The sequence below is a fragment of the Brassica rapa genome, chromosome A04, assembly GCF_000309985.2.
Source record: "Brassica rapa cultivar Chiifu-401-42 chromosome A04, CAAS_Brap_v3.01, whole genome shotgun sequence".
Classification (NCBI taxonomy): domain Eukaryota; kingdom Viridiplantae; phylum Streptophyta; class Magnoliopsida; order Brassicales; family Brassicaceae; genus Brassica; species Brassica rapa.
Window position 1 is genome coordinate 20,407,675 of NC_024798.2, and position 12,650 is coordinate 20,420,324.

At 35.7% G+C, this 12,650-nt stretch overlaps 3 protein-coding genes and 2 long non-coding RNA genes across 5 annotated transcripts; 2 read left to right on the forward strand and 3 right to left on the reverse strand.

Moving 5' to 3' along the window:
• Nucleotides 1-164: 164 nt before the first annotated feature.
• Nucleotides 165-1,843, reverse strand: LOC103865905 (zinc finger AN1 and C2H2 domain-containing stress-associated protein 11). The gene is made up of 2 exons (XM_009143767.3): nt 1,537-1,843; nt 165-998 (listed from the first exon to the last, which is right to left on the reverse strand). The coding sequence occupies exons 1-2, from the start codon at nt 1,633-1,635 to the stop codon at nt 336-338; spliced, it is 762 nt and encodes a 253-aa protein (XP_009142015.1). The 5' UTR covers nt 1,636-1,843; the 3' UTR covers nt 165-335.
• LOC117133473 lies at nt 1,705-2,213 on the forward strand. The gene is made up of 2 exons (XR_004457320.1): nt 1,705-1,913; nt 1,956-2,213. It is a non-coding gene; the product is annotated as an uncharacterized LOC117133473 (long non-coding RNA).
• LOC103865907 (40S ribosomal protein S2-2) lies at nt 2,078-3,949 on the reverse strand. The gene is made up of 2 exons (XM_009143769.3): nt 3,190-3,949; nt 2,078-2,433 (listed from the first exon to the last, which is right to left on the reverse strand). Exons 1-2 carry the CDS (start codon nt 3,880-3,882, stop codon nt 2,269-2,271), a joined length of 858 nt encoding a protein of 285 aa, XP_009142017.1. The 5' UTR covers nt 3,883-3,949; the 3' UTR covers nt 2,078-2,268.
• A 491-nt stretch (nt 3,950-4,440) lies between these two features.
• LOC103865908 (polygalacturonase ADPG2) lies at nt 4,441-10,544 on the reverse strand. The gene is made up of 9 exons (XM_009143771.3): nt 6,441-10,544; nt 6,196-6,327; nt 5,888-6,058; nt 5,771-5,791; nt 5,460-5,667; nt 5,242-5,323; nt 5,034-5,142; nt 4,834-4,947; nt 4,441-4,744 (listed from the first exon to the last, which is right to left on the reverse strand). Exons 1-9 carry the CDS (start codon nt 6,693-6,695, stop codon nt 4,535-4,537), a joined length of 1,302 nt encoding a protein of 433 aa, XP_009142019.1. The 5' UTR covers nt 6,696-10,544; the 3' UTR covers nt 4,441-4,534.
• Nucleotides 10,545-10,830: 286 nt separating this feature from the next.
• Nucleotides 10,831-12,623, forward strand: LOC103865909. Its single transcript, XR_004457321.1, has 5 exons — nt 10,831-10,985; nt 11,189-11,346; nt 11,436-11,763; nt 11,843-12,148; nt 12,238-12,623. It is a non-coding gene; the product is annotated as an uncharacterized LOC103865909 (long non-coding RNA).
• The last annotated feature ends 27 nt before the right edge of the window (nt 12,624-12,650 follow it).

A 12,650-nucleotide genomic window follows, 5' to 3' on the forward strand; every position in this document is an offset into this window, starting at 1 on the left:
GTACTAGTTAGTTGACCAAAGCATGTGGCAGTAACTTCTTTTTTTTTTATACTTATATGACAAATTTTTTTTTTGTCAACTTATATAAATGACAATATTAAGTTCAAAGAACTAGCAAGAGAGAATTAAGAAATGGTATATAACATGCGGCAATAACATTTTTCTTGGTATATAACAATTTTCAAATTAAAGTTGAAAGAATGTGGTAAATAACATGTGGCAATAACATTTTTTGGTATATAATCAAATTTAAAATTAAGTTCAAAGAATGTGAAACTTTTTCTTTGGTTTGTATCAAACCAAAGTAAAAGAGAAGAAACAATACAAAAAGATGTTCAGTACTTGTGACTTTTGCCATGATTCTGCTGCTTCTTGTTCCTCTCATGTGTTTTCTCTACATGTTCCACGAGAACGGTAACAGAAGAGAACTTCGCACCGCACTGTGGACACACCTCCACCGTACCATCATTGCCGCCGCTGCTGCTGCTGCTCGAAAACTGAAGCTTATGGCTAATGTCGTTACCAAGCTTGGTGATCCCAGCTTCTGCTGAAGATAGAAGATTAGACCATCTCGAAGAAGAAGAAGGTTTGTTAGGTCTTGTTATTGTTTTAGCTTCTTTCTTGCTACTACTCCCACTACTCATGAAACCCAGGAAGCGTGGTGGTTCAGGTTTTCTAGGTCCAGGACAAGTGTGATCAGGTCCGAAACGGTGTTTCAAGCAGTGGTCGACGCTGCAGTCTCGGCACTTGATGGTGTTCGAGAATGTTAGCTGCTCCTTGCATCTTGGGACAGGGCATTTCTTCTTCTTTGTGGCTTTCTCGTAGTTTGATGGGTCGCAGTCTGTGTTGACGTGTTTCTCCCATGTGATGTTTGGGTCTTCGTTTGGGTTTAACCGTACTCCTTTGGTACAGAGTGGGCAGATAATTACTGTTACATCTTCTCTGTCGCCTTTGGGGCAAGTGTGTTTCATATAGCTCCGGTGATCCAAACAAAAGACCTGAATAAAAGATATATCAATGTAAAGAGAGTGCACACAAGCCATAAACAAAAAAGATCAAATCTTTAAATGCAAATCTTTAAGAACCAGCCATAAACTCAAATATGTTAATGTAAACCAACAAAAAGATCGAATCTTTAATGGCAATCATGATGAATTAAGTGAATTTTGAACAACTCTGGTGAATTTAAGTGCGGAGAATTGCGAAATGTCGATGATTAAGCTCGAAATGACAGATGGCTCAACACGTTGGTTCGTAATTACAAGAACTTAAGTGATAAACTTAATGTCGGAACAAATCAAATCAAACTGGTCGCATGTAGAAAAGATGAATTTTCCTCGCGGTAATTAAGAAAAAGACGGAGACTTTTCACTTGGTTCTCCCAGAACACGAACGACAAAAGAACAAGGAAGATGATGATATAGTAGTTCCCAGGATTGAAGACATGCGATTCAGACAGTCATACAACACAATTATTCGCAACAAAGACGATTCTTTTTTGCATGTGATTCAAAACAGAGATAGAGAGAGAGGAACCTGGAGACAACGGTCGCAGGTGAAAGGCAAGAAATCGATTTGCTTGCAGATATCGACGGAGCAGTGTTTCCCCAGATCTGGAAACTCCGGAGTCCCCATTGGTTCCGACAGAGAGACAGAGCTTCTCACGATTCCGACAAGAACTAAAAAAGAACCAAAATTTTTTTTAAAAAAAAGAGTCAATTCTAAGGTTTATCAGGCGAGAGAGAACAGAGTAATCAGAATCCGCGTATTTAGAAATAGCTGAAGTTTCGGAGAAGATACGTCAACTTTTGATTTATTCTCTTCTATTCAAAGTCTATTACCTTCTCACAGTTCAACAATCCATTTCAGACTTGTCTTTTTAATTTATAATTTAAGTCTATTACCTTCTCACAGTTCAACAATCCATTTCAGACTTGTCTTTTTAATTCACGGAGTATTATTCTAAAAGTATTAGTTTATTATTAGTATTTGTTTCCCAACAATCCACCTATGTAATCAACCTTAGAATGTGTAACATAGCGAAGTTGATAGAAAATTAGAGAAATTCAAGTAAAAAAAATACTAGAGGGCATAACCATCGATTATAAAAAAAAAACTAGAGCAAAAATAGCTTTGTTTGGGGGAGATGATGAAAACATAAGATAGCAGCAATCCAGCAAACAACATATACTAAAGGTTCGAACAAAATAAAACTCATGAAAGGATCATCCAAAAACAAAACAAGGGGGACATTGTTTGTTTGTTTATTTAGGAGGCGGCTTGGTCTTCAACCTCGGTGATGGCTTTGGTTGCAGTTCCCTTCTCGGCCAGCAGATCAGTGTACTCCTGGTACGGTGACTTTTTAAAGCTCGTCTCTTTCCAGAACTCTGGTGTCAGGAATCCATAAGTCTTCTGGAGACAGTCGAATGTAGCCTACAAAAATACAATTACACATGATTAACCAATGAATGATTCAAAAATACTGAACAAACATTTAATTGTTCTTCAAAGGAAGAAAACAAACATTTAAAAGTTCTTACAAAGCAATACATGGAAAATACTAAAAAAACATATCACCAGCTCGTCTGTGAAAATTCAAGTGAAATGATGTTATACATGTATAAACTAAGATTATAATGTAATCTCAAATTTAGCAATAAACACAACCAAATCATTAAGATTAATCATAGAAACTTGTGATTTAGTAATAAACACAACCAAATCATGAAGATTAATCATAGAAACTTGTGATTTAGCAATAAACACAAACAAGTCAATAAACACAAAAATGATGAATATGTACAAACGACTTCAAAGCTTTGTGATTTAGCAATAAACACAAACAAATTATAATTCAGACAGCTCAATACAACACAAACAAATCATTATTAACAGTCAGCTTACCAATTCTTACTTCCATCAACTACATCAAGCTAAATTAACCAAAACAACTCACACGAAACGATCAATAAAGCATCAAATTTAAGCTTCTAATTTAGCAATAACACAAACAAATCATCATTTAACACAGACAGCTTATTCAAACTAATCAAGCTTAGCAATTCTCACTTTACATCAACTACAACAAGCTAAATTACCCAAAACAACTCCACACGCAACGATCAAAAAGGAATCAACTTTCAATCTATACACAACTCCAAACACCAAGTAAAGGAATAAAGTTCAAACCTTTACGAAGTTTCCAAGAGTCTTAGTAGACCCCCTCGACGAAGTAAACACATCATCAATCCCAGCGAACTGAAGCACCTTCTTAGGAACCCTAGCCGCCACAATCCCCGCACCCCTCGGAGCCGGCACCATCCTCACCGTAACGGACCCACACTTCCCCGTAACCTTACAAGGAACCGTATGCGGCTTCCCAATCTTGTTCCCCCAGTACCCTCTCCTCACGGGAATAACCGACAGCTTCGCCAATATAATCCCACCTCTGATCGCCGTCGCCACCTCCTTGGAGCACTTCACACCCAAACCAACGTGCCCGTTCGTGTCTCCGACGACGACAAAGGCCTTGAACCTCGTCCTCTGACCGGCCCTGGTCTGTTTCTGAACCGGCATGATCTTCATCACCTCGTCTTTCAAGGTGGGGCCGACGAGGAGGTCGATGATCTGGTACTCCTTGACGGGGAGGGAGTGGAGGTAGATCTGCTCGAGCTTCTGGATCTTTCCGGCTTGCACGAGACGGCCGAGCTTGGTCACTGGGGTCCACTTCTCCTCCTCTGTCGGACGTCCTCCGCGTCTGCCGCCTCGGCCTCTCGGACCTCCCCGGCCTCCTCTGTCGCCGCGACCTCCTCCGAATCCTCGTCCGAAACCGCCGCGGTCTCCTCCTCGCTCGGCACCTCGTTCTCCGCCTCGTTCAGCCATTGTTTGAAGTTGGTTGAGAGATGGAAATGGCTGCGGTGATGTGTGTTAGCGTGAGGGAGTGGAAACCCTAGCTGCGGCAATATATAGCTCAGGTGCTACGGTAAGAGTTAGGGTTTTCTAAAGGCCTCTTTGTTTAGTAACCCAAGTAACAGACTTCGCTCTCACGGATAAATATTAATGGGCTTATAGGCCCAATGAGTTTATCGGCCTGGTTTGAGCACAACTAAACAATATGAAAGTCGCTTCTGTTTCGTTAGATGTTCATCGTGTATCAATTAGCTTGAATTAGTTGGTCAAGTAACATCATTGACCAGCCATGTCATCTTTTTCATTTTTATGTATTTAATTGAAAATCTACAATACACATCATACTGTAACCACATCATGATACATAACCACTTAAAAACGTAATCCTTTATTCATGAAATTTTAGACAAGTAGTTTAGTAGTATATATATACATTAAAACAATAAATCTCTTGACCATGTTGTCTATATGTATATTCATAAACTATTTTTGACATATAGACAATATGTTTAAATTCATTGTCCATGTATATATCCACAAGTGTATATCATAATTTTGTATACTTTGTATCGGTATATATGTATTTTTATACATCTATGTGAGTTTTTTTGATAGGTCTTATTAATCAAGTGGATTTGCACTGAGGTAAAACACCGTCTTTATCCATCACATTAGCATTGCTGCAACTGGCTTTCCCTCCCTTAATGTTCACTTTGTCGAGTACAATTCCTTGGCATGGATAGTTCTTGCTGCAGTTGAAAGTTATTGCTATGTCCGATGCGCTTGTGCCGCTTATGTTCCGGTACACCACGTTCTTTATTTGGACCGCTGATTTCTGAAAATATATGTAGTAAATGATTAGAGACAATAGTGTTTATTATCATGATGATTAGTAATGGGAGATTTGATCAGATTCAAACGAACTTGTTCAGTGCATTTGCTCTTGTCGCAATAATCTTGGTCAATTATGATTGGATTCTTCACATTCTCCATCTGAATGTTCTGAAATATAATGTTGCTAGCAGTTCCAGACCCTCCCTATATTGAATTGGGTTTAAAAGTTAAATTGAGATGAACTTGTCAATAGGCTAGTTAAAATTGAAGGTCTAGTTTGTGATTTTCACCTGGTAAGTTTTGATCCTAACTCCATTGTCTGTACCGGAAAGTTTAGCACCATCCACAGTCACGCCTGATACAAATGCCTTTGAATTGTCATCTCCTAAGCTCCCAATGCTGCTCATGTTTTATATGGAAATATCAAATTTCTATGTTAATTTAAAAGATTACGGTTGAATTTCTTAGGTACATATACTGAAAACAATTCATTGATACCTGATACCGTGGCCTGGGCCGCAAGTTAAATCGTTGATTTTAACGTTTTGTGATCCACTTTCAATAGATATACAATCATCACCTGCAAAGAAAAGCAACCATTAAAAACTCTTTTAAGACCAATCTCTATAAAATTATAAATTATAACGATACTCTTAAATTTTAGTTTTCTGGATATGCACGCAACTCTTTTAAATAACGAGGATATAACTACTAACCTGTTCCAATGATGGAATTGGAGACTTGAATGTTTTGAGTGTTAGTGATGTGGATACCATCAGTGTTAGGACTATCAGCAGGTGCAGTGACCTCAACATTTGAGACCTGAACGTTGGAGCATTTCTCAATCGAAATCTGAATCTGTTGCGCATCTTTCACCCTCAGATTATTCACTCTTAAATTCTTCGAGTTGTAGAAAGTAAGAGCCTGCATATAAAATACATATATTCATGCATGTAAAACATTTGTCCAATCATGATCACCGCCATCGTCAGTATTACATGAAAATGTCAAATATGTTTCTACGTACCGTAGGGGCTTTTGTGCATTTCTTCAAAACAATAACAATAAAAGAGTGTTAATATATCAAGATGACATGTAGACAGTAGATATATATTAAGTAAATGAAACATGTACAAACACACACCTTAGCTTCGTTCCGTTTGCATGAGTTTTCCCACCACGTTTCGCCGTTTCCGTTGACAGTTCCGGTGGCTCCGCCATCAACCGTTAGACTGTTAACGCCGTCAAACGTAATCCATTTGCTGAGATCTTCATAATCCGATCGTTGTTGAGAAGCCGATAACGTTCCTAAAATCTGTCGTTCCATTCATCAACCGCTCATTTAAATATTCAAAACCATATACGTGATCACATGTAGTATACGTATTTAATTAACAAATAGTCAACTTTGTAATTTACCCAAATTTAAGAAAAAAAAACTTTGTAATTTACCTGAACGGTAAGAACTGATTTGCATGGGCCATTTAATCGAAGAGACTTGAGAAAATAAGTTTTTCCTTCAGGAACTAAGAGATTTACAGCTCCACTTGAAGAACAAGCTTTCTTCCATGCATTCACGAACGCCTGATCATATGCATGCGCATGCATGGATCATTAGTACAAACAACGTAAATTTATATGCGTGACCGTCTCAAAATATTTATAAGTCATGTAGATATGTGTATATGCGTATATACCTGCGTGTCGTCGGTTTTTCCATCTCCTTTAGCTCCAAAATCAGAAACACTAACGGTGGTTGGAAGCCGCAAAGAGGCTCTTGCAACACTTTTCAGACGAGTTATATCGTCTCTTCGCTTGATTAAGCTATTGGATTTGAACGTTCCATAAGAATGATCATATCTATTAATGTTGTTTCTTGAAGCTTCACACCATGAGAGCATAAAAAGAGACCATACTAGTAAACCGGTAAGAACTGTGCAACAATGAGCCATTGTGGTTGGTACGTAGAGAAGTGAATTTTTGGAAAAGGAACGCGTGTCGTTTTTTGGGATTATGTTGAAAATGTTTGTTATTTATGATTCTTGTCTCTGTGTTTTGCTTTGTATATTTGAAATTAGAGAAGTATGGACCAACGTGTATTTATAGGCAAATCAAAAGGAACAGTAGAAGTTAGGTTTCTAAGCTTGAATGAGTTCGAGGTATGGAGTGAAATTGAGATTGTCACGTAAACACTACTTGAGGCCTCTATTCTATATTTTGTATTTTATATATTTATCTTCCGTTAGAGTGTTTTATATTTGTACTCTCTCTTGTTTAATTTATTTAATTTTTTTGCTAAACAATTTCTTTAATTTATTTAAAGATTTTGTTGTCTCTTAGCGAGACCATGCTCCATCATATATTCGGCAAGAAACAACGCCTAATGATTTAAGGTAATTAGAAGTATTTTATTATACTCTCTGCCAGATAATTGGTCAGAATGACAAATCATTTTTTAACACACTCAAATCACTTTCTTGTATAATTTCTCATTCAAGAAAGTGAAGGGTCAAAATGTGATCAATTGAACATACACTGAAGAAAATTATTGTGGCGAGTGATGGATTTATGATGTTGCTGCGAGTTTGTAACAATGAGTATTAGCAGGTATGGTTCATCATAAGCCAGTCGCATGGGTATATCAATGTTAATCAACAATCAATGCCCGGATTTCTACATATTGCATTTCAGTTTTTAATTATATACGTTTAGTAACTTAAAAATGGGCGATAAAAGAAAAATATTAATTTATTTTAAGCGGAACTACAATATATATAAATTTTCACTACTCTATACATATAAAAGAACCATCATAAATTTTTATGACTTTACTATTTTGTGCGTATAATACATATCAGTGAAAAATATGAGCATTTTGGAAATTTCTAACCTATAAAATCAAGGAAACAGAAAAGCGTCTGAAGTCATGGGACGCCGGACGTGCATATATTATTATTATTTTATTTTTTAAATTGATCAACGTATGAAGTGAAAAAATAATCAATTTGGTGGGAAGTGATTTTTTAAGTAAGCTACAAAAGGCTAATAAATGATGATGAGGATTATATATGAATATTTAATCGACCAATTTTTAGAAAAAAAAAACATATTGTATGTATTAATTAGTTGTTCAAAGGTTAATTATCATTATAAAAAGAGTTAGGGCGAGTCCACTTTTCTGCATAATTTTTCTTTTGTCCATTTTTTTTTGGCTTGTAGTTTCCAAAAATTCAGGGTCAGCTTTGTATATGTGATAAAAGGTGATATTTCCAGAACATTTGTTTGTGGTGTATGATGAAAATATATTCTTTACATATTTTATCGATAATGCCACCATAATTCAAATTTACGTGCTAGATACACGATACAAGAACAGGAGTTGTCATTAAAAAATAGTCGTAATTTCGTGCACAACAGAGATTTGCGTAATTTTAGCAAAGAACAAATGAACTTTATATGTTCGTGAAGGTTCAGTTGAAATGGCGATAACTAACGTTCACGTGACTGCCACATCTTATTGATCTCGTTGCTTATTGAAAGAATGAAATTTTGGCATTTATATGGCAAGGTCACAAATCAACGTCATAATAGACTTTTTGTTTGTTAGTTTGTCAAGATGGACCGTAATTGGTTACTAAAATGCATATTTTAATTTTGCTCATCCCATCACCCACGTAAGTCGGTTTATTAATGCATCTATATCAATCAAAACGGAAATAACTAAATTATATTTTCTTTTAAAAATGCTCCAAAAAGAAAAACGATGCCGTACATTCACCATAGTTCGCGGCACACACATTTGCGTATGGGAAGCAAAGTTAGGTGCTCAAGATTAAAGAACATCTGAACATATGTATGAATCTCCCGTTGAACAGAATTGTTGATATTTGAATATCACACGTGGTCAAATTAAAAATGTGTTTTAACACAAACTTCAGCTGGTAAAACCACACTTCATGTTTCTCGAAAGTTAAGAAACATGCATGCATGCATGAGTCTCGAAATTTGTGACAAATTCTTTCTTGACAAGCTTATAACAGTAATGAAACCCTGTTAAACCTAAATAAATTTGACTTACGGGTTCAAAAACTTAATCAAACAGTTCAACACATGGAATTTCCAATAACAACGGGAAACACTAGTGGCCCTACGTGCATATCTTTCTGAATAAAAATTAAAATAAACCTTTAGGATAGGTAATTGTCGACTATATAAATATATAATCTAGGCATATACTAATTAATAGACGTACACAAAATGAAAACGTATACAAATATACGATAAGGCATGTGTGAAGCTTGCTTGAAAGACCCGAAGGTATGGACGAAAGCATGACTTATGGGAAAACTTCTTGGTCGTTGTTATAATAAGTTTCCTTAATTGTAGGTTATTGTTCATCCTTTGGAGAAAATTTTCTGATGAATAGGACTCAACATGCTTATATTATTTTTTGTGTGTGACCAGTGTTTTCTATTCTTCCATGTGTAGTTGATGGATCCCCTTAAACGACAAAACATATAAATCTAGTGACATCAATTTTGTGTGTGTGACATTAATCTTAAGAGCGTTCTAAACGAACTATTGTGTTTGAGTATTATCTTTCACATAAACTTTCTGAAAGTTGGATTAGAAATCCAAATCTTAACACGAGCGACACCGTGATTTTGAAAAGTTTATATAAATACAGCGGAGACGTTTACGTTTAAAATTGGACGATTTTATTTTATATTAATTTATATTCCCCAAATCTTATGATGTATTCAAATATTTCATATATATGTTCTTTGGATACATACTATAATATATAGATCCCCTTAATTTCATAGGTTAATTTTATATGTTTCTCCAAATCTTATGATCTATCATATGCGAAGACAAAAATATATAAGATTATAAATGGACGAAGTTTGGCACGTTGTATATTAAAAAGTGACCTTTTATATTATTTTTGCTGTGGTGTGAAATTTACTAATTAAGTATGTTATATTATAGTATGTACCAATACTATAATATATGTTATCTTCTTCTCTTTGGTATACATAGATATTATAACTAAAGTGAATACACAAAATTTCACACCACAGCAATAATAATATAAAAAACACATTTTAAACATAAAATGTATCCAACTATGTGCATCCATAAATCAAATCTTAAAACATCATTTGGATAAGGACCTAAATATGTCCAACTATGTCCATCCATATATGGGATTCCACTGACAAACGGAATTGAAACTGTTTTGTAGAATATTCTGAAAAGAGAAAGCCATATTCAAATACAGTTACTAGTCCAAAGTTATAGTTAAATTAACTGATGTGCGTGTACGTATACCCACATGTATAATATGTATGGAAACACCTAATTATGAATAGTATGGATTCTGAAATCAACAGAAACCCAATTTTATTAGGAATATCATGAAACTTGAGTATATGCATCATGCATGATGCTGCAAATGATGCTATTTCGAATTGCCAGAAACTTGCACGAATCATAATGACATGAATCGTTTGGTAAAAGTAAATATATGGATGTATAAACGGTAAACGCCGATAAAAGTCAAGGAAGGGGGTGTTGTGTACAACTATATCATTTTAATACTTTTTTTTGTGCAACATATCTTTTTTTTTTAATAATTCGGTATATCATGGCTTCCATTAAGGTGGGTCTAAACTAGCGGCGAGTGTCCGTAGCAACCTACATTATCAGCTGGAATACGTCTTGGTCATCGGTCACCAAACGCTGGAAAACCCAAATGTTAAATTTTGCCCCCAATGGCCAGCGAGATTTGAACGCGGACTGTATTGGGGCCAAAGCTCCCTCAAACCCACTGGACAGTCCTTTTTATTTTATATATAATCGCATTCACGCGATATGTTGTGGATATACGAATGTGGGTTGGTGAGATCAATGTGACATACTGGTGACATACATATTACATTCAAAAATTACCTCATGTTTCTTTTACTCGGTTTAAATTTATCAAATACTACATGCTTAAACGTAAATAAGTTTTTTGGCCCATCATATTAATTAAAAAAATTCTCGGCTTATTAATTATATTAATTTCTTATTCCCCAAAAACCCTAAAATTTCAGTCTTGTTCCTCTCTATATCTCTAGCGTTTGAACTCGACTTCCAGAGAATCTCTTTCTCTGCCATGGGTCCGAAGCAGAAGCCTAAGCAGAAGCAGAAGCAGCCGGTCGTTTATGAGGAAGATTATGTACCAATTAAAACATGTAAGTTTCAATTTCTTTCAGCTTTTTCCTTTTGTCTATAGGAGCGCTGATTTAAAGACTTTCATAGTTTCATGCTATTAGAGCTCTGTTGCTCGATTATGTTGTTTTTTTTTTGCTTGCTAGATTTATCCATTGCATTTTTATTATACTTTATGGTCTTCAATTTCCTCAACCTTTGTCCGTGATATTCTTTGTGCCACAAGTAATCGACTACGGTATAGACGCTGAAACTGTGAAAATACTGGGAGATGCTAAAATCTGGAATAGTCTTCTGATCAAAAACAAGGAGCTCCTCGCTGGAGTCGACGGTTTATCAGAGATTAAATTTGACCAAATCTGTGAAGCAGTTGACAAATTAATGGTTAGTCTTAAAAACGTTTTTGCTTCTCCTCTTCTTTTTTTTTTTTGTGTTTGGGCAGAACACTGTTACAACAATGTGCTTTGTTTCAGGCTTCACTAACCTCCCAAGTTCAAGTCTTCACTCAGACGGTTTTACTTGAAAACATTCCCCGTAAAAGATGCATGTCAGAATGCATTGAAGCCTGTTACTCACTTGATGAGATGCATGAGACTTTGTCTAGGAAATTTGGTCAGTCATTCAAAACAACCAAGAACACGTATGACTACTTTTTAAAGGGTAGACATGGAAGTCAAGCTTACAAACAACTTTCATTGGTGCGGGGTGCACAAAGAAAAGCAAAGAAACTCCCTAAAGCTCAAAGCCAGAAGCAGCAGCTAGCAGCTCAAAGTTGACAAAGTCTCTGAAGCAGTTGACAAGGTTAGTATACTAAAAACATATAAGATATTGTACTTATTGCATAAACGATTGAACTTTTAAAAAATACACACAATTTCAGAGTAAGCTTGAGAAGGAGGAGCAAGCGGGAAATCAAGTTCAAAGTAGCGAGAACATGGAGCAAGCTGAATCACTTCTTCCAATTCAAGATGAAGTTGAACTTCCAAAACCAACTGAAGTTCAGAGTAATACTGAGCAGAAGGAGCAAGATGGAGATCAAGTTCAGAGTAGTGAGGAGAAGGAGCAAGATGAATCACTTCTTCCAATTCAAGATGAAGTTGAACTTCCAAAATCAACTGAAGCTCAGAGTACTAGTGAGCAGAAGGAGCAAGCTCACAGTGAATCAGTTCTTCCAATTTTGACGCAGGTTAGACTGTTAGAGGTGGTTATTTAATATATAATAAGTTTTTTGCATACACAATATTAGTGAGTAATGTGAAATGTTTTCTGTGACAGCTTATTAATTCTCAGAAGGAGATTTTGGAAGCTATTACATCTCAGAATAAAATGTTGGAATCTGTAATGAACTTGCAAACTGAGATAGCAACAAAGGATGATCTAGAATCTCTTGAGAGAGACTTAGGGAGAAGACTTGAAGCTATTGGTGAAGACATAACACTCCAAGTGGCAAATGGTATTCAAGAAATTTTAACCTCTGCTAGTAAAACATCAGTCGAAAAATTTGAAAAAGCTGTTACTTCAAAGGTTAACATCAGTCGATGAATTGGTGCTCAAAAAGAACATCGAGATCGCCAAGAATAACATTCCAATCTATGATTTTTTTTACAATGTGAGAAATGTTATTCTTCGAGTTAGTTGTTATTTTCATTGGATTTTTAAAATTGATCATTGAGTTTATGATTAACATA